The 25,060-nt window shown below is 37.3% G+C and overlaps 2 protein-coding genes across 4 annotated transcripts in view; both read right to left on the minus strand.

Moving 5' to 3' along the window:
- Positions 1–194: 194 nt before the first annotated feature.
- The window catches only part of LOC129566482 (TWiK family of potassium channels protein 7-like), a 135,826-nt gene continuing 110,960 nt past the window's right edge, over positions 195–25,060 (minus strand). For all 3 annotated transcript variants that reach the window (XM_055442472.1, XM_055442453.1, XM_055442463.1), the window contains one exon: positions 195–5,006. In XM_055442472.1, the coding sequence (XP_055298447.1) occupies positions 4,108–5,006 (899 nt within the window). In that variant the 3' untranslated portion in view covers positions 195–4,107. The remainder of the gene's footprint in view (positions 5,007–25,060) is intronic.
- LOC129566491 (uncharacterized) lies at positions 3,601–4,071 on the minus strand. The gene has a single exon (XM_055442503.1). It carries the CDS (start codon positions 4,069–4,071, stop codon positions 3,601–3,603), a length of 471 nt encoding a protein of 156 aa, XP_055298478.1.

The following is a 25,060-nucleotide window of genomic DNA, read 5'->3' on the forward strand; positions in this document are numbered from 1 at the left end:
TATTCCAACTATCCAGTGGATATTACATATCTATATTTCATTGTTTGCTTTATTCTATCTAAGTTAGAATACGTTGAATTTCGGTTCACCTCTGGAAATGAAGATAGACTCTCTGCAAATGCTGAAATGTCAAAGTTTAAAAACAAAAACAAAATCCGATTATTTTTTTTATATCATTAAATTAATAACAGTTATTTATTATTTGACATCGTTTTATTAATTTAAAATATTTAAAATCTTTGTTTTGGCCTAATGTTGAAAATGTTATTTCCTCTTACATCGTAAATTACACTTAATTACAGTATCCTCTGTTTATCTTATAGTGCCTAGAATGATTTGTAATATATTTTTATTTATCATTGACGTCGATATATGTTGTTGTTGTTCTTTTGTTTAAACCAATATTGACTTTTATAGAAATGTTCTTTTTTTTTACTGAATAGCTTGATTAAAATAACTTTTCCTTTCGATGGCAGCGCACAATACTGATATTTGATCTATAGCTAGTGAATTGTTCCGGTGGCATTCCACATTTAAAAGACATGCCATCAAATCGAAAGACAAAGCTAAAACAAAAATCAAAGAAAAACCAAAGCTTGAGATGGCATTTTTTCTCCCTTGTTTCAACGTGCGTTCGTACTCAGTCGATGCTGTGGTTTATTGTGAGTTGCATTTGACATATTTAAATTGATAGCACATGCCTTCGAAGTTCATACTTGAACTTGCATGAATTTTCCATGATCGTTTCTTTTCTCTGATTCGTCTTTCGATTCGTTATTCGTTTTCTTTCGAAAAAATTCGATTCCAAATCACATTTTCATGTCTAAAAAGCTTCCGTAATTTTGTTGATTTTACATACATTCAATGTCCCTCCAAAAATGCAATCATATCTATCTAAATGGCATATGTTTTTTCCTCATTTATGGAAGAAAGAAAAGCAAAGAAAAATTATTAAATCATTGAATGATTAATCTCATCAACATACATGCGTTGCTATTTGTTGACACATTTCCCAATTTATTCTTTGTTTACAATAATTTGATTTGATTTGAAAAAGTCTTGGGACATTTGAATCGAAATTCGCTAATGTTTTTGTTTTAAATACTTTGGAATTACAAACTAATGGAATTTATATAGCTCTTTCTATTGAAAATTTCGTTTAGCGTTTGCATATCATGCCAATAAGTTTTACATAAAAATGACCTGCATGCCTCTTAATTTACAGCTAACTAACTAATGGTATTGGTAAGAATTTCTGATGAAAACATTTCGTCGCAATGAGACGTTGCATCCATACACAAATGACATGTACGTTTACTTTTAACATTTATTTGGCTTGTGTGTATGTGTGTCAAATTTAATCGATTTCTGTGTATTTTGCCCCCATCGAAAAAAGCAAATATATGCGCGAACCCGTTCGTATATTATTATGCAAAAATCGCGGCTCACCCTTATTTTGGCATTATATTAAATGTTGCATGTGACGTGTTTGCTTTGAAATTATTTACACTCGATGTCCGTAGATGTTCCATGCTGTTGCACCATGGATGGTTGGTTCAGAGCATAAATGGATCGGTTGGCGTTGGGAAAGAGGAAGATGGAGAAAAAATGAACTGCGATTTAGTGTGGATGAGAGGTTTTTTATGAAGTGATGTCATCTAATTGATTTGACATTTATCGCAAATGTGTGAAGTGCTTTTAGTTAATAAACCAATAATAATTCGATCAAATATTTAACATTTCAGCTTCTGGTATCCTAGAGAGAGAAAAAAAATGCTCTCCAAGAAATAATCGATGATTCGATCCATTTAATGCAATTTTCATGATTATGCTACCTGATATTTACCCGATACAGTAAACCACAATCAGACTTTTACCATGTGTGATTTATGACTAAAGATAATCTGAGTGTATTTTCATTTCTATTATCCATGCTATACACACATTACAGCTTATGTAGAACGAGAAATTGTAAGACGTTAAGCGATATTATGTGTTGAACGCCGCCGTGCTGGTGCACCACAACAAATATATTAATTTATGCCGAATCAGTGACCTGGAAAATTGACATAATACATTTCAATACGGATATATCTCTGTCTTTGTTCCTTTCAGCGTGTGTGTGTATGTACTTGTATAGTTCGGTAGTTCACACACTTTGACTTATGTGTCGTTGGGTTCGTAATGCAAACGAATGAATGTATGCATGTATAAATATTTTCTATATATACGAACTTTTGATGCTACTCCGTATGCTCACATGCATGTATTTGTTTCGAAAAGCAAATATTTACACTATTTCTGAGGAGGCCGCTTGCATCATCGTACATGGGCGATTATTGCGACACGACCAAGAGTACAGAAGAAGAGACGAAGCGAGAGAGAAATTGGCACAGCCACTGAATTGCACAATTGAATGCAATGTGTACTCAAATTATTGTACAAAATTCATGCGATCAAATGCACCGTGTGTCGGTTTGTGTAATGAGATCTATATGCAAAATGGTTTTTGATATGCCGAGCTGCGGTTGCTTTCAAGTGTCTGGTCGCTAAGCTTCTGGTCTCTGGTAAGATGATAACGTTGTTCGATGACAAAATTTTACCACAGTTCCTCCATTGCACTCCCTTGCCATCTCGCTCCGGCCGTTCCGTCCCTACGTGTCGCATATTTGATTTCCCATGAGACTCCAGATTTAATGAAACTATAAATGCTGACGCTGTATTAATTAACGGTTTTTCACTCCTCTTCGAATACATTTATGTATGCATGCGTGCGTGTGTGTGTGTGTGTGTGTGTTTGTGGTATTGCATTTGAGATTGAATCCAAAATGGGTGTAAATAATTGTATGTATGATTGTATGTGTGGTGGTAATCTAGGCCCATCGTCGACCCAAAACCGCGCAAAACATTTTCAACAACCGTAAACATTACGCACACACACACATCATGTGATCCAATCAGCATTTGCAAACAAAACGTCCGCATCTTAACCGATAAATATATGTTCTATCTATATTCTTTAAAACGCATTCTCATCGCATGTCATGCACAAAGATGCATATGCACGATACGTCGACCTGAATGCGTTCTATGCAATTTTGATAATAATTTCATCACGATATGATGAGCACATGAATAATTTCAATGTTTTTGCATCTCTGTCTCCATCTCTCCTCTCGCGTTTGCCACATTAATTAAAACCACATTTCAACGCATCACACAAAGCATTTGTGTGCATTCTTATGTGTTGTGTTATTCGTTTGCGTGGCTCAGTTCTCGGTAAATTCGATATCGAGAGTAAATACTACAAAATAGCCACTTTTAGTTGGTGTGATTATTGTGTGGAGGGGTGGCGGTGGTAATGATGATGGTGGTGAAATTTTCAGACTGGGACTGGGATGAAATCTAACCGAAATGAAAATTGACGAAAGCAACAAAAACCCGATGCGCTATGAATTTTTGGTGTGAATCATAGGAGTGATAGACAATGTGCATATTGGTTGTTATGACACACACATGTACAATGTGTACACTCTATACTTTGATCACTTCGCCCGGGTATTGTTGTTTCGTGTTCGGTTCGTTTCACCCACCCTCACGTCACATAAATACATCATTAACGCCAGTCATTGGCATGGTTTTACGTGGTGTGGTTGGTACGCCGTGCGGGCACTTTGTTTCATCTTCAAATGTAACCATTTTTTCGCGAGGTTTTATTGGTGGCAACGCGGATTGGGCTGAGCTCATTGCGTGCATTTGTTGCTGTTGTTGTTGCTGATGTTGCTGTTGATGATGCTGATGTTGCATCTCTTGTATGGGAATCATAATTGTGCCCGTTGATCGGGTGTGCGAGAGAATCGACGGCGGAGGCGAACGTCTTTGTTGTTGTGGCATTTGCATTGGCAATGCGATATCACCAACGCCCGCCAAATTAAATTCGCTTACGCTGCGCGGCACAAAATACTCGATGTGACTCTCTAATGGCCCAGCCGATCGTCGTGCCGGCGTATTTCTTTGGAATGTCAGATTGGATCGTCTTGGTAGCGAGTTGAATGTCGATGTGTTCGCCATACCCGCTTGGCCTACCAAGTGATCCGATGGTCTTAGTCAGGATTTTGGTGTGACCGCCACCGTAACAAGGGCAACATCTTCGATTGGTCCAGTGCTCGGTTGCAGCTGATGCATCAAATGATTATGATGCGGTGGCATCAAATGTGCAAAAGTATTTTGTGAAATGCCGGCGCTAACATTTCGCCCGTTGCCCGGTCCGCTGATCGTTGATGCATATGACTTTTCACCACCACCATCACCACCACCATCATATCGTCGCAACCACATGTTAATTTCCGTTCGGATGAGATTAAAGCACATCGCAACAACGGCCATTCCAATTAAAATGTACGCACTGGCCACATACTGTGCAACATTCCCTTTTGGCTCCAGCTCACCAAAGCCAATTGTGCCGAGTGACGTGAAGCAAAAGTACAAGCTCTCCAACACATTCCACGTTTGGATCCGATGAAATAAGGCAGCGCCCAAGGTAATGTAACAGACTAATATCATGATTGATATCAATATCATGATTGACATCCATAGCACTCCATTCGAGTGCTGATCGTACGAATAGTTGTACATTTGATTACTGTAATTGTTATCATAGTTTTGATTTGCTTTCGTTAGCTTGCCGCCTTTTGAGTTGGATGCAACCAGTGATGCATTATGAAAACTCTTATCGACGATTGAACCGTTGTCGGTTCGACCATTGATAGTGCCAATACCAGTGCTGCTGCTGCTATTCGAATTATTTCCGCTACTTTGGCTGCTCGTGCTTTCGCTTCGACTGCGTCTCGTTCCACCAATGAGCAACCGACGGAACAGACAACGCATTATCGTTGATAACCCATCTCCCATGACCGATAAGTAGAGCAAAACAAGTGGTATCCCGAACAGCGCGTACAACAGTGCAGCAATCCGGGTATGCGTTCTTATAGATATCCCTCCATAACCTGTGAACAAAATGGAAGAGAGAAAAAAAACGATTGCGATTTTAATCTTTGGATCAATGGCAGATGGAGTTAAATAAAACAGCAAAATGTCGAATAGAAAAAAGGAATTTCAAGACTTAAAATAACACAATGTTCATTGTTCACCAACACACACACACACATATATTTTCCAGCAAATTGCAAATATTTTATTCCGTTTGATTGGAAACATCGATGTTTTGTAGTCTTTTGTTCCGTATTTTTACGGTAATTAATGAAACGTTCAACCAAACAGCAATGTATTGTATGTACGACATTGGGCGTTTAACGTTAGCTCTCCCTTTGCCATTTGTCTCAAGTGCGGGGAAATTGTTTTTCTCTTTTGTATTTTTTGCTGCTCATTTCCTTTAATGTAGAAAGTTAGCCGAGTTGTTTGCCTTTTGTTCGCATTGTTCAAATGTTTACGGAAGGTTTCGCTTCTTTTTATATATATTTGAAAAGTTTCGAGAGCGCCGGTTTTTCATTCGCTCTTTTTTTTTTAAATCGTCATCAATTCAAAGGAATCGCAGATGATATAATTGTACTTTTGTTTGAATTCCGTTGGCCGTTTGAAATTTCATTCTTTTTCTCCTTTTTCCCTCTCATTTCCTATTTCGATGACGCTGTAGCACTTCAGATGAGCGAATTTTGGAAGAGAATTGTGATGGAGAGGAGAGACAATAACGTGAAAAATGAATTGTTATTACTTATTCTCTATTCAAGCTGTCATCGTAGATAAGATTGATTGAATACCAAAACTGATGAAATACAAAACTTCGATTGACCGCCCAATGCCAACACACACACACACAGAATGCGTCGAAGTTTTGTGCTGTTGAACTTTCCAAGTTTTTGATAAACTTTCATTTATTATTTATTTCTCGTATACCAAGCTCTAGAAAACAACGGTTTCGGCAAAGTTTACTCGATATACGAAAACTTCGACAGTGTTTTTGATTTGCTTTGCAACTAGGGGCAAATATTTCTTTTCTACAATATTATGAATATCGAATTTCTGACAATATTATGTGCGTAGTAACGGGTGTTATTTCTTTCTTACAGAACGAAAAAAAAGCTTCGAAATGTTGTCAAAACTTTTTCACGCAGTGTAAATAATACAATTATGGTTCTTTTTGTTGAACTGAAATACGGTGAAACAATACTGTTTCCAATGAAAATTAGATATAGAGTTTCATGCACTTGGACAATCGTGATATTCACATCCAGCAGATGGATAGTATTCACTTGAGCGTTGATGTGTTTCCAGCGCTTACCAGATATTTTCAAAAAAAAAAAAAATATATCGATCAAGTGGCATTTAAATTGAAGATACCCGAGTAAATCGGGGAAACGGTTCGTAGGGCATCTAGACCTTTGCGTATACCTTACGTATATTTGCATAGGAGCGAGCGAATGTTTCCTTTACATTTAGTAATTCACGAAAGAGAGAATGAAGAAGAAACAACAACAATATTCGTTCGTTCCTATACATGTTCTCTTTCTGTACTGTTCTAACATACACATCTGCGCATCCACATCGACGCGAGGTGCTTATGAACTTACTATAACAGCGTCTATGTATAGGTATTACTCGCTGTGTAGCAGGTTCATAAACATTTTGCGTCGATGTGAATGCGCATATGTGTATGTTAGAACAGTACAGAAAGAGAACATGTATAGGAACAACCGAACATTGTTGTTGTTTCTTCTTCATTCTTTCTTTCGCGAAATACTAAATGTAAAAGAAACATTCGCCCACTCCTATGCAAATATACGGAAGGTATACGCAAAGGTCTAGATGAATTACGAACCGTTTCCCCGATTTACTCGGGTACTTTACTGTTTGAACATATTTTCAATATCTCGTGCTTCAAAGCAACGACAATAGTAGGAATTCATTGTTTCCATCATTTCAAGTAGTTAAAAAGCTTCCTCTAATACTTTAAATGTAGTTTTTCCAACTTGCTGTTTGATTAGCTCTCCTCATACAAGCATTCCAGATTAAATAGCTCAAAGAGGATCTGAATGGTTCTTTTCTATGCAAAATAGAAAAATGCACTCAACTTTCTCGTGGATGAAGAAAAAAACCGAAGAGTATATGTGCAATTGAAGTAGGAATATGAAGTTTAAGTACGAGACGGGTCAGATTTGAATGTGAGTGAAGTGTTCTTTGATGTACGTTTTAAAAGGATTTGCTGAAATTGAACTCATCGATTTACTTGACCATAGATAAAATACAAAGATCTATGTGCATAAAATCTATTCGCAAACGTTATTCGATCACAGTGATTGCTTTATAAATACCAAAAAAGCATCTCCGAGAGAATGCAATTAATTTTTCAAGAAAAAATTGCTTTGATCAAAGGCAAATATAACCCTGGTTCGTTGGTTCAATCATATTTCAAGTCATAGCCATGATTTAAATGACCGAAAAGTATTTTAATTGGATGCATGAACTTGACTTAAATCATTCTGATTCACTCAACATCAACGTCAATTACAATCACATCACTGTAGTCCAGAGTATGCCGTTTAATGACTAATTAATAATTCAGTTATATTATATTATACATTATCTAGGTATGGAAGCGCTATAGGGATTACATTTCTAAATCGATAAAGCTTGAAAGCGAATGAATTTAGTATTCGTCGTTTGTGTCGTCTATAATGCAAAGCGTAAAACATGAAAGGAATGCCATACTGAATGAATAACAGAAGCGGAGAAAATCACAAAGACAATGGATGATGTAACTGAGTGCTTTCGGAGCCGAGTCGCTGTGATGTGGCGGAATTCCAATGTTATGTGACGATTTTAGTGATAAAATGTTCTGAAATATGAGACTCTCACAGTCGGTTATGTTTATGCTCAACAAATATAAAGAGATATGGAGAACTGAAATGAATTGACGCAATTTTGCGACACAAAAACGAATGGCTTTATTCACGTAAACGAGACACGACACACACATTTGTTATAGAAATTACATTGTACGGAAGCCCTTTCAATTATTCAAATAGCAAATATCAGCTCATCGTGCTTGCTGACAAACGCGCACTTCGCGCACACGCATACAGTTGTCGTCATTTTTCTTGCGGTAGAAATTTCTGTAGAATGTTTTTTCTAGTAAACAGAGACAGAGAGCAGCAAACTGATGAATTCACACATTCGCGTGATTAACATCCCAGAAAACTTTTTTATGCATGATGTGTTTTGATTGAATGCTTTTCTGACCTCATTTTTCGCTTCTATTCGCTTCTATTTTACTCGCTCGTCAACATTCAACGATAAGAAAATACTAAATGGAATCCGGAAAGACAAACGTATGCACTACGATGATATTGTATGTAAAACAAACAACAAAATCAAAAATACAGGCTTGAAGATGAGAAAAGAGGCTTATTACTAATGGAATGTCACACAAGAATGATGCAAAATTCAAGCCAGCTGTTCTTGAAGAACGTCTTGTATCCTTTTTTTTATATAATGGAAATAAAGTAAGTGCCATCATTTGATATGCACAACTTTTGTATCCATTCCAAATGTCAGGGGTTGGTTGCGGCGAACAAGTGAGTAAAAATGAGAATCTAATGGAATTGCGATAAGTTGAAGATAATTTACTCAGTAAACATCAATATCAATTTTTGCCCTTCAGACACATGTTACTAATTGGTCTTGGTGCGTGTATGTGTGCGTTTGTATGCGTAAGTGTGGTAGAATTAATGAAGATACAGACGCTATGAAAAAAATAAAATAAACGAACGTTTCGATGGCTGTCGAAAACGGAACCACACTCATCTGTTTATGTGGTGAATGATGATTTTAGGTGAGGATTGACGACAATGAATTTTCGTTATCACATGTCACTTAAGGCAATTTCGCATACGGAACACTGAGTGTGTTTGAGGGGCACACATATCAAACCGGCGAAAGATTGTGTGTCATTCCGAGCACAATAATAAAACAATGCCTACAGCTGAACAATAATGTCTCACTTCCACATCACGTGGATGCATGAAATTCTCACGAATGCTGTCATCGTTGAATGAACGTGTTTGATTAGCCTAAGAATAATATCATTACACAAAAATGATGTCAAAAAGTATTCGCTTGTTTTTTGAAGGTTATTTTCGGTAGTCTTGTGCTGCTGTCATTGCTGATAAAATATTTCTCCGTGGATAAACAGAGAAATTGGATTGTAGGAGTTGAAAGCCACCGCTTTCAACGCTTTTATCCATTATTTGCACCTGAACGAAAGCCGTTTTTCACGGAAGATGGAATTATTCATCGTTCGATTTACTTTAGCGCAATGAGATTAAGCTGCTAAAATTGCTTCCCCAACCTAATTCGGCACAATGTTCCGAAAATTCCATCAAAATATCCAGAAATGTAAGAGAGCAAAAAACATTCCTTAATTCAATTTCACTTTAATTAAATAGTTCCCTGAAATCAAACCGTCGTTTGTTCACGTGTAAACGAATTGCGTCGCAAGACTATGAAGTTTTAAAGCGGAAACTTTCTTATTTTGGCAAATAAGACTTGATTACATGTAAGTCAAATTTCCAAAGCACAAGCGAGAGAAGAAAAAAAAGGATGATAATCCATTAATCTCATTGCTGACTCTACTTGAATACCTTTCTTCCAGTTAGTAGGAAAATGTCATTGGATTTTAATTTGAACAACGCTTATTTTCGGCATCGTCGCTTACCACATTGAGATGCAAAATTCAAATTGATTATGCCATAATCAGTGGTGTACGTTCGTGGTATATGCAACCATGCGGCATAACCAACTCCCACGGAATGCTGTTCCAAAGGTTCTGTTCTATCGATTAATATTTTAGCGTTCCATGTGAGCGAGATACAGCTACCGAACGGCAGCAGAAGCACAGTGAGCATCTAATCGAAAAGGTCTTGTCGTCTTTCGTTGAACGATCCTAATCTCGTTTGTTTGTCGCATTAGATGATACGATAAGCATCGCACCGGTGTGCAAATGTTCTACTGATGATGATTTCTCTTCGCATACTTAGTCTGAAATGCACGAATAACAAATATTTGGCTGTGCGAATGGCAAAACAGTTGCCGAACGTTGCGAATATGTACTATAAATCGGTGGCTCAGCATGACTTCATTGTTTGTGTGTTTGTGTATTTTGTCTGCTTGACACAATTTCCAATTATTTTGATTGCATATTCCAGGTTTCTTCAAATTAAGCGAATCCGGGTTAGCGATGTGGATTTCGGTGAATGAGGAATTACTGGCAATAGTTGTGCCATAAATTGAATTATATGGTTCGAGGTTCGAGGTTCGAGGTTCGTATGTCAGACACCAAAATTTACAATAAATAAATTACTTATCGCATTCCAAATCATGTATATGCATATAGTCGCTGCGGCTGCGGCTGCGGCTGCGACTCTGATTTCAAGCGTTCACCTATGAAATGGTAATAATCGAATGTGTATTTGGTTTCATGATGTCGACGCTATGTTGTGATATTCGAGAGCTTGTTTACAAAATTTCCAATTGGCGTAATATGGTTGATGTGATTGCTCGGTTCAATTCCCCAGAAAACGGTTTAATTCAATTTTTTTCTTTTGACTGTGTGCAGACTGCAGCTGCTTGGAGTGAAAATGTGAATATACATTTAATCAAACATCGATATATTGATGGCAGAGTTTTTTGTTGTTTTTGTCTTTGAACCGAAACCAATTCACATGCTGACTGACTGAATTTTATGCATTTTTCTCCATCACACAGTCAAATTGGTGTTCTATTTCAATTTCATCGTTATAAAAATCTCTTGGCTTTTATTTGAAATTTGAGCGAACTTTACTGTGATGAATACCATATTTTTGCAAATGTATCAAATCGCAATGGTTCGTTTACAATGCAGTAATTGGATCACAGAAAATTGAACTCCCAAAGCGACGCATAATAAAATGAAATACACAAATACGTATCATTCGATCGCATTTCCATTGTACAATTTCTCGTGCCCCGGCGTGAATAAAATCGATCCGTAAATATACATTCATATGTCATTAATACTGTCAAAAGGATTTGACACAACGCGACAAATACTAATGCAATTTATTCATATTATTCACAAATGATGCGAAAAGTAATCAATTCATGACACAAAAGTGAATACCATTAATTAAATGGCAGAGGTTCAGAAGTCTGTAAATGGAAACATATCGTAAAATGTACAAATTGAGATAAAGAGCGATAATTTCCTATTAAAAATTAATAAATTTTGATATGAAAACTGTCTCTTAAACGAACATTTATGTCGCTTGAATTGACAACGCACAGCGAAGCGCATATTCGAAAGCGGGTCGTTAATTAAAACTGTGCAAACGCTGAAAAAATTGTACGCCATCAAAGAGAATTGTAAATGCCATTCGGATGCAATAATTTAATTGTGTGTTTTTTTCGTACAGCGAATATCGAATTTCGATCATATATCAGTTTAATTGTGAATTATGACGACGTTTTTTTTTTCGATACCCACCTTCGAAGGTTCAAAAAGGTTCACCTTTTTTTCTCCCACACGCACCAAATCGACTAGACTGCATGGACCAACACCATACCGACCATTTTTCATTCATCGGAAATTTGATTAAATTGTAATTTCATGATTTTCCTTACACAAATTTCCGACTCCTATGCACACGCCCATGCACAGTCGACGAAATATTGAAACGACGAGAAAAAAGCTCAAAAAAAATGTTGAAGGAAAATTTATTTGCTAACTTTGCACTTCATTTGTGCAGATACATACATACCGAAACTCAGACACACTTCAGTTCGTCACAGTGGCCGCGCGGCGCTGATTCATTCATTAGCAGAGTGGCCACTCTTGAAAATAAATTGGATAGCTATTCGTATTCTCCCTCTCTTTAATTGCCAAACCGACTACAAAAACAAAACTCGTACAATTATACAAGGAATACCAAAAGCTTTTGCTATGCTGATGAAAACCGTTCCTTTTTTTCATTAAACGATCACACAACTCTTGACACACAAATAAATAAGCTTTTTTGGTCCAAAATTTCCGCTTCTGCCGATGAAATCATCGAAACCAAGCTGGTCATAGTGCTCGAAAAATATTAACTGAAAATTCAAACGCCACGGTAAATTTGTAGCTCTTCTCTAGTGGTTTTTAATTTTAAACCATAGAAAAAAATGGTCGCATAAAGGTATGCCCATTTGGACAATGTGCCAAAAAATGAACTATTGTTGCTAACTGATTTAATTTAAATCCATAACATAATTCAGTTACGGTGGTATCACAAAGTTTTGACACTGAATTCATTAAATTTCCAAAAATTTCCGATTTTTTTTTCGTCGAATAACAAATGTTCGTCATTCTCTGATCTCGAAATCGGTTTTTGTTTCTAGTTTGGGATGAAAAAGTGTATTTATTTTAAACCTTTTCAATGGTTTGAATTATTTATTACGTTACCGAAATGTGTATCATTTTTGCCATCGTTTCTCCAACTAATTCAAACTAGGGGCTATTGCTACTGTAACTATACCTTGCAACAGCCCCTTGTTGTTAAATAATGAACGAAAATTATAGCCAATTTTTCACGACCACACACCACTCCTGCTTCGCTTATGCATACACAATGGGACACACAAAATACGTGACACTATTCTCTGCGGTTATAGTTTTGTGTTTCTATCAACTTGTTTTAATTGATTTAAATGAGTAAAGTTTGGGTAGCCATGCTCAGCACAACACACCAGAGAGAAAAAAAGTGACAGAGAGCAAATAATGAATTCGAAATGCAGGTAACAATGGTCCGAGTTTTTGGGTGTGTTGAAAAACAATTGCAAAAACTAGAATCAGAGAGTTTCGAAACGGAACAGGAAGTACGAAAAATACAATGTTCTTCACACGGATTTTTCTCAAACAGAAGTTTTTGTGAACATTTCTATGTGCAATTTAAAACTATTTAAAACAATCACATTTTAATTATGTCCCTTGAGCTTAACATCGGATCATTTCAGCAAAAACGTAGTGTTTTTTTTTTCTCACAGGAGGTATTAATCCGTTAAGACCAATCTCACCTGGAATGTAAACGATGCTCAGCAAGTGTTTCTTGATGTTTTTTTCTTCATTTGTTTGGCATTTCACATGCAAAGCAACGATATATCTCTTTGGACAATTCGGTAAACGACCTCTGAGCTTGTGATAACAAATTGAATAGTAAAACGGTTGTATCGAACGTTATCAGTACTCTGTATAGAGAATTATGTGGTTCGATTCTAAGTGATTTGGATACAGGTCGACCACATTGATCTGAAGCCATAAATAAAATTGTACAGAAGCTTTTTCTTGTAACGGTCTTGCAAAACAGTTCTGACTTTGCTGTTGGCCAGGGAAAAAGCCATACAGGTGCCAGCAATACAATAAGAACAACAAAAACAACATGAGGAGAGAGAAATATATATATATATTGCCAGTGGTAAGGTTTGCATGGTGTTGTAGGAAATCGTTCGCAGTTGAACTTTGCATGGCAAAAGACTTGATTTGTAGCTTTTGTGCGAAAATAAACAATTCGAAATGAGTTCACCCTCCATTTTTTTTTTTATGAAAATACTTTGAAATTCCTGCATATGAACCTCACCGCTTGAATGTGTATATTTCGGGGAGCCATTGATGAGGATGCGCTGCACTTTTGGAATGTATGTGTGTGTGCTATTGTGCATCGGCAATGGATCAGTTCGCCTGGACTACATTTAATTTCATTTGGTTTGCGCATACATTAAATTACATTTTATGCGGGATGGTTAAGTGGTTTTTTGTCCGTTTGCATTTTACATTGTACTTTATACGGCTTGCTGGGTGCGTGCGAGTGTGTATTTGTGGAACATGATTTCTGTGCAGGTATTGTTTTTTGCTGTCTCTCTCTCTCTCTCTCTCTTTCTCACTCTATCTCCGGCACTCTTGGTTATGTCATTGATGCCGAGTGTATTTTTGTGGTTCCATTGACCCAGTGAATCATTGCTTACGGAGATTAAATACGTGTGTTTACTGCATTTTCCATACAAAATTCAATAAAATGAATTTATTCCATGTGCTTTTTATTCTGGGATGCCTCGTGTAACACACATGCACACAACAACAGGACACTCACAGTGCCATTATTGTATTTTATACATAATAAAACAGTTTTTTCTCTTCATCTCGCACCGCATTAAGCCAATGCAGAGAGCGTTCAATGCAACACTTTATTCACATGCATTTGCAATGGGAACTCGCGATTTGGTACGGAAACGATGACATTTACATAGAGAGAATGTTGTATTATCATAAAAATGGTAGTCGCAACCACAGCTCTTTTCAGTTAAACACAAACACAGAAGAAGGAAAAAAAAAACTATGGCGCCGAAATCGTGTGAATCACTGTGTTGATGACAATTTTCCGCTGAAAATATGGCATGCAAACAATGAACCGTGGTCATAATTAAACTCGCTTGTTTGTTTTCAAGTGGATAAACTGAAGCGAGCGCAGCAGCAGCAGACACAATGACTAGTTTGATTTGGTTAGATTGTAATTTATTGTCGTCTGTGCTGCAGCCACCCATAATCAATCACAATCAACGTTCGCCGAAATAAGCGACTGAGCCACTTGACACTCCAGCCGACTTAATGAATATGATAACACGCAACAAACACACAAATCCAGCGTGTGCTTTGGATGATGTGTACCGGGATTTGTCCTAAATTTATAATTACTATTGTCGCTTTAATGCGATAAACAAATATGGCAACTAGTACGTGAGGCGACCTGCGGTGCGTGTTCAAACATTCATTTTATTCATTAAGTGAGTTTGCAGCCATAGTAGTACAATTGCAATAACCATAATTGCATTACTTTTAATCATGACCGAATAAAAAAAAAACAACAGCTCTGAATCTGACACAAAGCACAATGCCTCTGGTCCGTTGGTTAGTTGAACTGAGCGATGGATCGGTTTACTCAGTGCGGCTTTTATGTATCTGCTACGCTTCACCCAATTCAATTTATGGAGGAATTCCGCGAATGGGATATTACATATACCGTTGATAACGATTGTCATGGAATTGACCGATGAATGGAAATGACTATTGTCGATGCAGCGCATGTTTCTGCAACTATTTTTAATGCATCAACTGGATGCATCAACACAGACACACATACAAAAATATCAGAAAATAAACCAATTTTTCCAGTACTTTGCTCTAGCAATCGCAACCACCGCCCCCGATAACAGCATCCGGCATCGAAACGACCATGAAAATAATGTTTCGATTTTAATGGAATCTCGTGCCGAGTAGAATAACAAATCGAAATGTTCGCCTCTGAACAAATAAATAGATTGTATTGAGCTGCGTGTTGTGCTCTGTATTGTGCACAGTGCAATGAGGATGAACGTGAGTGAGCAAGAGAGCCAGAGAAGACAGAGAGATAGGGAATTAGTTTGAAAGTCTGTAGGAATTTTAACGCCATCGGAAATCGGTTTTCAACTACTTATTTCAGTTCGAGGAATTCATATATTCTTCTACAATTTCCAATTCTTCGCTTGGATTTGCGATCGATTTTTCAGTGGAAATATTCCAACACGACTTTTCGATCATTGAAGGATGACGAGAAGGAAGAGGAGGAAGAGGAGGAGGAGGAGGAGGAGGAGGAGGAGGAGGAGGAGGAGGAGGAGGAGGAGGAGAACGAGAGTATTTTTCGCTCTTTATTTTTTCTTCTTCCTTTCCTCTATATTCATTTGGAAGCTCGTCCGCGTTCGTTCATTCGATGTGCAAACGAAATGTGTGCAATTCATTTGTTCGTACTTGGCCCAAACTAATGTGCACTGGTGATTGCTAACAAATTGAAGCGATGCAATAGCGTGATGTGAGATCGGATTTTGTTGCAAGGAACCGAAGAACCAAACTGAAAAAAAAACGCAGTAGAAAATAAATTGGAAGAGCGAAGAAACAAATCGTGCGTCCAGAAAACAAATTGATAATATGGATGGAATTATGGTCAAAGCTCCACATTAAGTACCGAGAGAGAAAGAGAAGAATTCATGTAGCAAAAACAACGAAACGGGATTATAGACAAAGGCTAACACCTCTCGTATCACCAGCAATAAAGCGATAGCGTCTTGTGTCGTTCGGTGTGCTTTGAACGGTTTATATCGTCATACATGTGCATCGGAGCAGAACAATCAAGGCACAAAATCGCATACACACTTAAAACAACAACACACAATAAAATGCATGTGCTGCACTGCACTGTTGCGCTTGGCTGCAAAACGCCCTTACAATGCAACTGTGTTTATCAAAATCAATCACACAAATCAGTAATTAAATTCATTGATAGTGCAATCATTAAATGAAATGCATGTCGAATTTGCTGGGAATGTTCTAATTAAATTTTAACGCTTGCCATCAACTTGAAATCGATTTTAATTGAAACAAGGAAATAAAATTATGTTATTGTTAGCTCACCGAGGAGGGGGAGAGAGGAAGGATTGGAGCGATCATTTTGAAGTGTTCGCTTTTTTATGATGCTATTGAATTTTAATACACTTTTTTCCAGATTGAACATAAAAAATGGAATTTGTCACTGGAAAATCCTCTGATCACGACCCACTAATTGATGAAAAAAGCCACCAGAATTTGGGTCAACATGAGTTGCTTTTCCATTTTCGTTTTATGTGCAGGAATTCTTTGTGAGTGTGGCGTGATAATTATTCAAGCGCTGCACGAGGCTCATAAATTCAAGCACCGTGGGTTTCTTTGAAACAACACCATTGTTATGTAAATAAGTATCATTGGCGTATAAGTAAATTGGCGGCTCGAATATTTGTCTGTGGCTGTACGGAATGGTTTGGCATGATTACAATGGATCCACACTGCTTTGGCTGAATCATACATATATACAGCCACATAGCGGTAAAAGATGAATTGATGAATCGAATGCGTATAAAGAACACAATTGAATTGTGGTTGTGCAATAACGTTGCTACACTACCTCGAAATTGGTTCACACACTTTCAATGTGACACGTTTTCGACGAATGTATTTTTCGCCATTTATGTGCTTGTCGCCTCCTCTTTTCCTGCAACAATGCCGCTATTGTCGATGCACTTATTGGATTTCGTCTGTCGTTAGTCAGCAATTTGAATATTTTTTTCCTATTTGTTATCGGTTTCTTCGCGCCTTGTGGGTGTTCAAGTTTTGAAAAATCAAACAATATCAAATTTCCATTAATAACCATAATATTGAATAAAATATCTATTTAAGGTCAAAATGTGGGTCTTTCGCACAGATTCAACCTATAATAATATAATATGATGATTCACATATATACCTAATAGCCATATCCCTTTTTATTGCTTTCGTCGCTAGTATTTTTTTAAACATGTTTTCCCCTTGATTCGTTCACTTTTTGCTCCGGCTCTCTTTTTGCGAGTCAAACCAGTCGCAAATGGCAAAAAGATTGTTTTTCGTGCTTAATCCACAAATCTTCGAAATAAATGTTATTTTGATATCGTAAATGCCTTACGCCTAGTTCCCAAATCTGACGCAATAATATATATGAATGAATATATTAGGCTTCCATTTATTGAAATGAGCTTCTTTTTTTTCTCTTTCTTCCTCTGTGTTCACATAATTCCTTCGAAATCGATTTATGTATTTTTGCTACATTATCAATGTTTGATGGTTGCGATTCATGTTGGATTCAACACGCACAGACACACACAAAGGAAAATGGAGAGACCAAATAGAATGCTCCGGTTTGTATTATGTATGCAAACCCATTCGAATAATGGTGTTTTTTCACAATCGTCTTTTGCTGTGCCAAATCTTCTGCTACTCTCTCGCGCTGCGTATTCGGGGATGCTGATCCTTGCCGCTGCTTTCTGTTTGAGCCAAACACAGAAAAAAGAGCCAAAACGTAGAAAAATGTTATAAGCGAACACGTTTTTATCGATTGCAGTGCCAACTGCTGATGTCTACCAAAAATTGAATGTGAAAATTGTCTTGTGCAATAAAAAAGCGTACTTTTTTGTATGCGGCGCTTATAATAATGTACACAAATTATCTATCCATTTTATATCGCTTTTTCGGTAAATCTCTTAGCCATTGTTTCACCATTTGCCACACATTGCTTTCCACACCAATTTCGCCGTTTCAATCCTTTTTTCTCTCGCTCTCTTTTTCCCTATCTCATTCTCTGTGTATATGTTCCTTCGAATTTGCAGCCAACATCTCGTTTTTTTCGGTTTGCTTTGCTGCCACTCGGTATTGTTTGTATCGAATTCGAATTGAAATTTCTTTACTTTCTACAGAGTTTTGCAAAATGGGAATAATGTTTCGGTTGCTACACTGTTGTTGCACACAGCCAACGATGATGGAAATGCAAATGCGCTGACACAATCATTCCAATCTAATTCACTCAATCGATTTGGAACAAAAAAAATATATACATTCAAAATACAGAAAGAGAGAGCGAGAGAGAGAATGGCGTTGCGTCAAGTGTTTTGTATGCAGATGAAATTCACAAATTCGGTACTGAATTCTTGAATGTGTGTTACTACAATCGCGAGTCGCATCAAAGGCCATCAATGGTAGTAACTGTATAACGATTCGTTCAAGCATTTCTATTGACTTTGCAAAAATAAAAAAAGGGAATTTTCCTCTCGGAGGGCGTTAAATTCACTGCATTCAATGGTTGAATTGTGATTTATGTGTTTCATTGGTATGCTCTTTGCGCCAGAGATTCAAACATTCATGCCCAAATGGAAACTTGAATTATCTGCAATCCACTTTCGAATGTGTATGAATATAACTTGGGAATTAATGTCTTTTTGCTCAACTCGGAGTCTCTGTAATTTTTGATTCGCATCTCACCGAGAAAACAAAAGAGTTTCGACAAGTTTCGCGCACAATGCACTTCCTAAGGGACTTTGGAATTGGGATGATTTACCAGAGCATTGCATTTGCAATTTTAACTGTGCCATCATTCAACTGAACTTTGGCTTCTCTCCCAGATTAAACAATACGGTGCACAATGTCACAATTTAGCTGAAATTGTAGACATTTCAAAAATGGGTTGTTTTCTATTTGCCATGCATAATTGTTATAACTTGTTTACATTTCTTTTAGTTGCATGAAGCATCCAATCGAGATGTTGGAGTGCAATTAAGCGACATTCAGATTGGATGAGAAAATTAAACCAGTGAATAAATATTGAAGTACGAACACAAGACGGAGAAAAGGTCGTGAACTTTGCGAAAGTGAACAACCAGCAAAAGTTAATTAGTCACTCGACCGAAGATTGCTATTAACCGCTAGCATCGTCACATTCTTACTCTTTTTGCCGACTTTTTTCTTCGTTGATCTGATTATCTTTACTTAACGGTGTCGACAGTTGAAAGAGATAGATAGAAAGAGAGAGAGAGAGAAAAGTGACTTTGATTAGCATAATTTCAACCGTCACTTCGATTAGAGCCAGGTGAATGAATTTCGGTAATTTTGCGCTAATTTATGTGGCTTATGCAAAAGATGGGCATTGCAATCGGTTCATTCGAAGGTTAAAAATCATCCGAGTGAATGCTAATCAACTTTCAAAATGTATCGACGTTGATCTCAAGAAAAAAAAACTTGAAATTTTTACAAAAAATAATTCGCCACATTTTTTGTTCTCTTCATAATTATTTTTCTTGTTTTCCCTCCAATTTTTGACATGGCTCGACACATAATTCGAATTTCCATTCGTGAATTGCGTGAAAATGTACCGTTGGCGAAAATTAAACTAAGAAACTTAAGATTACCGGTAATCGCACAGCGAAAAGGAAAAGAAGAAAAAAAATGCAAGTGAGTGCAATTACCCGCAGGTCAGTTAATTTTTTGCCCATTTTTGGCATTTAAAATTCACTCTAGCAACTCGTTTTGTGGGGTATCTACACCATGCTCAAGATTGAGCGGATAATTCAATGGTACACACAAAGAACAAGGAACGAGAGAGAACGAAAGGAAAAGGTCTGAAAATTGAATTCAAAACTCGAATGAAATCGTCTCATCTACGTTTCGGCTGCAGACCGACTAATTTACATTTGGAAAACAAGCAATTTAAGCGTCGACACAAGCACAGCAACGAAGCACAGCAATTATTTCACTTTGAGGGAACACTCGCTCGCTCGTAATCGGTAAATTAAAGTCAAACAATGGCGCTCGGACAAGAGAATGGGTGAAGAGAGAAAGTGTTAGCGAAAACTTCTCATTCAGAGAGTCAGTTGTGTGTATGTTTCTGTCGCAATTTATTTCAGTCCGTTCGTTTCACATGTTTTTCCTTCCAACTCCTACCGTTTCTTTCCTTGTTTCTTTCTGTTTGAATTATTTTCAAATTAAAATACCTGTAATCATGCGTTTCACCTTTTTTCTTGTTGCTCTGCTCGTTTGCTTCAGACTTTTTCTTTCTATGTTGAACAATATTTGCAAATTGCAAATGTTGAGCAGCACATAATCGTTAATGAAGATGTGAAAAAAAAACACAAATTCATTTTTAATGTTTGTTTTTCTTCCCATTTTTACATCTTTTTCTTCGACATTCCAAATAAAGTGCTTTTGCTTTTGTTTTTGTCTGGCTGCGTGCTCGCGTTTATATGTTGTTTTTTTCTTTAGACGGACCTGAGTTACCGCTGAATTCACCCGCAAAAAAATATTGATAAAGTAACTCAAATTGTATTGTTTCACTCTAAAGCTCTCAGCTCTCTCTCCCTCTGCACTTGAAGGTTTTTCCATCCGCTCTCAGATGGATTTTTATTTTATCATTATCATCACATTGCTTTTATTGTAATAGAATTCTCATTTGGTTTCCCTTGCCGCGGCCGTATTTTCGGAATTAAGCGACGTGAACAAGAGAAAGACGAACCCCGAAAAAAAATAATAATATTGAATTAACTCAACGTTTGCAGCAAAATGGAATTGTTCCCTGCGAATTTGCGTTCCGAGTCACAACTTGACGACGAAAGAATTCGTTCGTTCGTTCGTTCGTTGGCATCACATAATATCTCAAGCATGCCTTCGCCTTCGCTTTGACTTTGAAATCCGCTTGGAAATTCAGCACGCAAACACAAAGTTACACACTCGTTGTTTTTAAATGTTTCCGGAATTGTGTGGCAATGCTGGCGGTTTCACGGTTGGATTAAATGTGCATTTGCCTAAAATATCATTTTATGAATTCAAATCATTTTTTTTTCGTGGTTTCGAACAATGCTGAAACGCAATTTAACGTTGTTGCTACACAGCACAGCCATTCGACGCTGACAACCGACAAAACAACACAGACGAGTGCTTCATTTCATCACATCAACCACCATGGTTATTGATAATGATGAAGATGTGAAGCGCATATTTGTATTGCTCATTTCGCAACATACACACATAAATTCCTTTTTAACTACATATATCAGTTGTGATATCACTTTGTATTTATGGGTTCAATGCTTGGAATAAGCACGGCTCAATATTATTGTTGCTTTGAATGAGTTTCGATGCTTAACACGCACTCACGTCGGCAACAGAGGACAAAACAGAACCTTCGTCATGAAAAACCAAACTTCGTTCACCAGCAACGCAAAGCATCACCGACATTTTGCAAAGGAAAAAATCGCAATCATTTTATCTGAGCGCGAATTCAAATTCACCCGAACCATCATCGCGAGCGGATTTTATGCAGAGAAAAAAAGTTGCGACTTGGCAAATTTTACGTGTTGGTAGTCGTTTTCATTTCAAATGGTTCGTGAAGTCGTATTAAGTAACGTCTAAATTAAATTACTAATGAACGAAATAAAGGAAATGAATTCGATGTTGTTGCTTATGACCTGTCCTTAAGGGCCCTCGATCGATGGTATGGTGGAGATGCTTTACGCGAAAAACTTTGCATCGTTCGGAATCGTGTTCGTTTCTTCGATTGCTGCGCGATAAGCAATACGAGGGTAGAGTTTTGCGAATGGCATCCATTTCAATGCATCAAGTTGAGGTGTTTAGACAACAAGTCAGTCTCATCGTATTAGCGAAGCAAACATCACTTCAATCATCAGTCGTTGTGTGCCGCTCTCATCATCATTGTTACGCATCATCTTTTCCATTAGATGCCGCGCGTACCAATATCATTTTCCGTAAAAGTGTCGTCTAGTAATTTAGGGCGTGTGCACGGTATTTAGAAAAATCCATTGATTTTTTTAATTAATTCCCATTTTTCTTTTCTGAGCGCAGTGAGATAGAAGGTGGGGCGAACTCAAGAGACATAGAAAAGGAGACAGGAAGATCAACAATGGATTTTTTTTTTTGCTCTGTCAACATTTTCGTCACGCAGAAAATGAAAAGTTCATGGTAAATATTTGTCCAACATCATTGAAACGTTTCGGTACACACGTACATATATCGATATAAATGTGTAATCATGCACTGGCCACATTGACCGACGCTCGTGTTCGGATGATTTAGATTTTTACCATGACACCAAAACCGAAGCCCAACGAACGAAACGTGTCAATCGACGCCCGGCGGAATCCAATTGACAGATGTGGAGAGATACATTGGAAAATGGTATTCAATTGATTTTCACAATGCCACAGTTCAACGGTTAAAGGTTTTCACTAGTGAAAATGTATTCGATTATCTTCAGATAATTGATTTCAATGACCAATTTTTTTTTTCTCCTTCAATAATCAAATTATTGGAAAATCGCTATGGAACGACGCTTTTTTTCCGATGTTGTTGAAATGTTTAATTGAAATTCAGTCCATGGTATAAATTGATTGCGTATCGCACGAACAAATAACACACGTCGCTCGGAGCGAAGCACAATAATTTACAGAGGTGGAAAAAGAATTGTGCGTAATTTTAGTTTATTTATTACATTTTCGACCTCGTTACGAGCTCTCTCTCTTTCTTTCCAAAGTGTGAATTATTCAATTTTCGATCAAAACATTCCATTTTATACTCAAGGCGGGAATAACTTTATTTGCTTGAATTCGATGTATCTCGTGTCGAAGGTTGAAGAGTACAGAGTTCGAAAGCACAACTCTGTAGCATCTGGTCATGAAATAAAACGACGAAAATCTATCAAAAATTTTGTACAAATTTTTCTCTCTCCACACAATGAAAAAACACGATACGCTCATTGGTGTGTCGTCGTTGTTGGCTATTAAAAATGGTGGAATTGCATTTGCACCAAGTTTTTATGTGTCCTAAACGATTTGTACGTTGTTGTATATTTATGACGGTGACTTTTTGCTCTTTTCATGCTTCAATTCCATGGTGGCGACCGTGGCAAACTACAAAAATAAAAATTTGGCAGCCAATCCATGCAATGCACTGAATTGTTGTCATGTAGAAGGAATTTCCCCGAGGACTGAGCGCGAATGTGGAGATAAAATGAACCGTTTCTAAAACGACAGTCACTTCGAATATTGCTATTTTTTTCTGCTGATGTTGCTCGAATCCGGCAAATTCAGTGATTAGGCAGATGCGAACACGGGGTGAGTGTGTGTGTAACGGAAAAGTTAGTCATAAAACCTGGACTGAATCAAATATGCAATGAGCCTTGACGCTTGCTCCCGTATCACTTAAAGCGATATCAAAATGAATTTCCCACTTTTCAAAAGCGTTTTCCGAGAATCTGCACACCGTAGCATGGCGGTGTATTTTGTATGTTTATGCATGGTAAAATTCGAATGAATGTTTATGAAGGGAGTTGTGCTCAAGCGCCGCCGAACGCAACACCATCGGTTAATGTGACAAAGTTCGCCAACAAAAATGGATGATAATGTTTGGCCGAAACAACATTAAAAACGTGATCCAAATGTTTACCCAATCCGTTTTCATCGGTGAATAGGTAAAGTTTCCTGCCAAATGAACTAACAAAAAACGCCATCGGCTGCTCGCTCACATCGGATCGACTCATTTAAATCGGTATGGAGTGTGAGCGCGTGCGACAAAGAGCCAAATAAAAGGGATAATGTGGTGTGAAGCATCATATATTGCAATAATATTGGTGATTTATCTCGTTTTCCGATTTACTAGTAATAAAACTTTCGCGAAGTGTTTCGATAAATTTCATTTGAAATGCGTTCTAATTTGTGTGTGTGTGCATGCGTGTGTGTTTGTGTAATGAACAAAGTCGGAAAATATCAGAGACAAACTCGAAAATATTTTACGCATGCTACTAATTTAGCTTGGTTTGACCGAGAACGAAATTGTGGTTATGTTCAATTAGCAATAAATTTGGACCCGGCAAATATCTAAATTGGAATCAACGTTGCTCAACATAGTGAGAGTGTTGCTTTCGAGTGTGCACCTAATATTTTGAAACCGAAATGGACTGAATTTGCGCAGAATCAGCTGACATTTCAATTTGGCGATTAGAGATTATCGCCAGACGACACAAAACCAACAAACCACTAATAACACCAACAAGACCGGCCGGCCCAGAAAATATTCTCGCTTCATTCGAACTATACACACATATCTGTGCATTCAGCATCAAACGATAACCAACAAAAGCACAACTGCACTTTTATTTGCTCGGATTCAATTTATATTTACGTTTTATTGCACGGTCACCTGCACATACGTTTCGGGTCTTTCGCAGCGGCGTGAACAGTTTTTGATCATTGAGAGAAAATGTTTCAAAAGTTTAAATTCATTTGATTGCATTGTGCTGGCACATTCATGCATTTCAATACTTACCTTTCAATTGCTATTCAAGGTAAAAGTGCAGACCGCACACATGCACTCGATAATCCAAAAGTAACACAAAACTTTAATGTGTCAAAACTTTCGGAAAACTGCATTCAATTGCATGCGACCGCACACGCACAACATTCTAGTTTTAATTCCTTTTTAAACATCCACACAAAGTAAAGAGTTTTACAAATATTTTCTCTCTTTATCTTTCTCTCTCTCTCTCTCTCTCTCTCTCTCTCTCTCTCTCTCTCTCTCTCTCTCTCTCTCTCTCTCTCTCTCTCTCTC

This window comes from Sitodiplosis mosellana, unplaced genomic scaffold (assembly GCF_009176505.1).
Source record: "Sitodiplosis mosellana isolate CC-2019 unplaced genomic scaffold, AAFC_SMos_1.0 Smas_scaffold_1, whole genome shotgun sequence".
Classification (NCBI taxonomy): Eukaryota; Metazoa; Arthropoda; class Insecta; order Diptera; family Cecidomyiidae; genus Sitodiplosis; species Sitodiplosis mosellana.

What these genes read in the sequence shown, in the direction of transcription:
- LOC129566491 (XM_055442503.1), bottom strand. Translation starts at nt 4,071, where the DNA reads ATGGCGAACACATCGACATTCAACTCGCTACCAAGACGATCCAATCTG.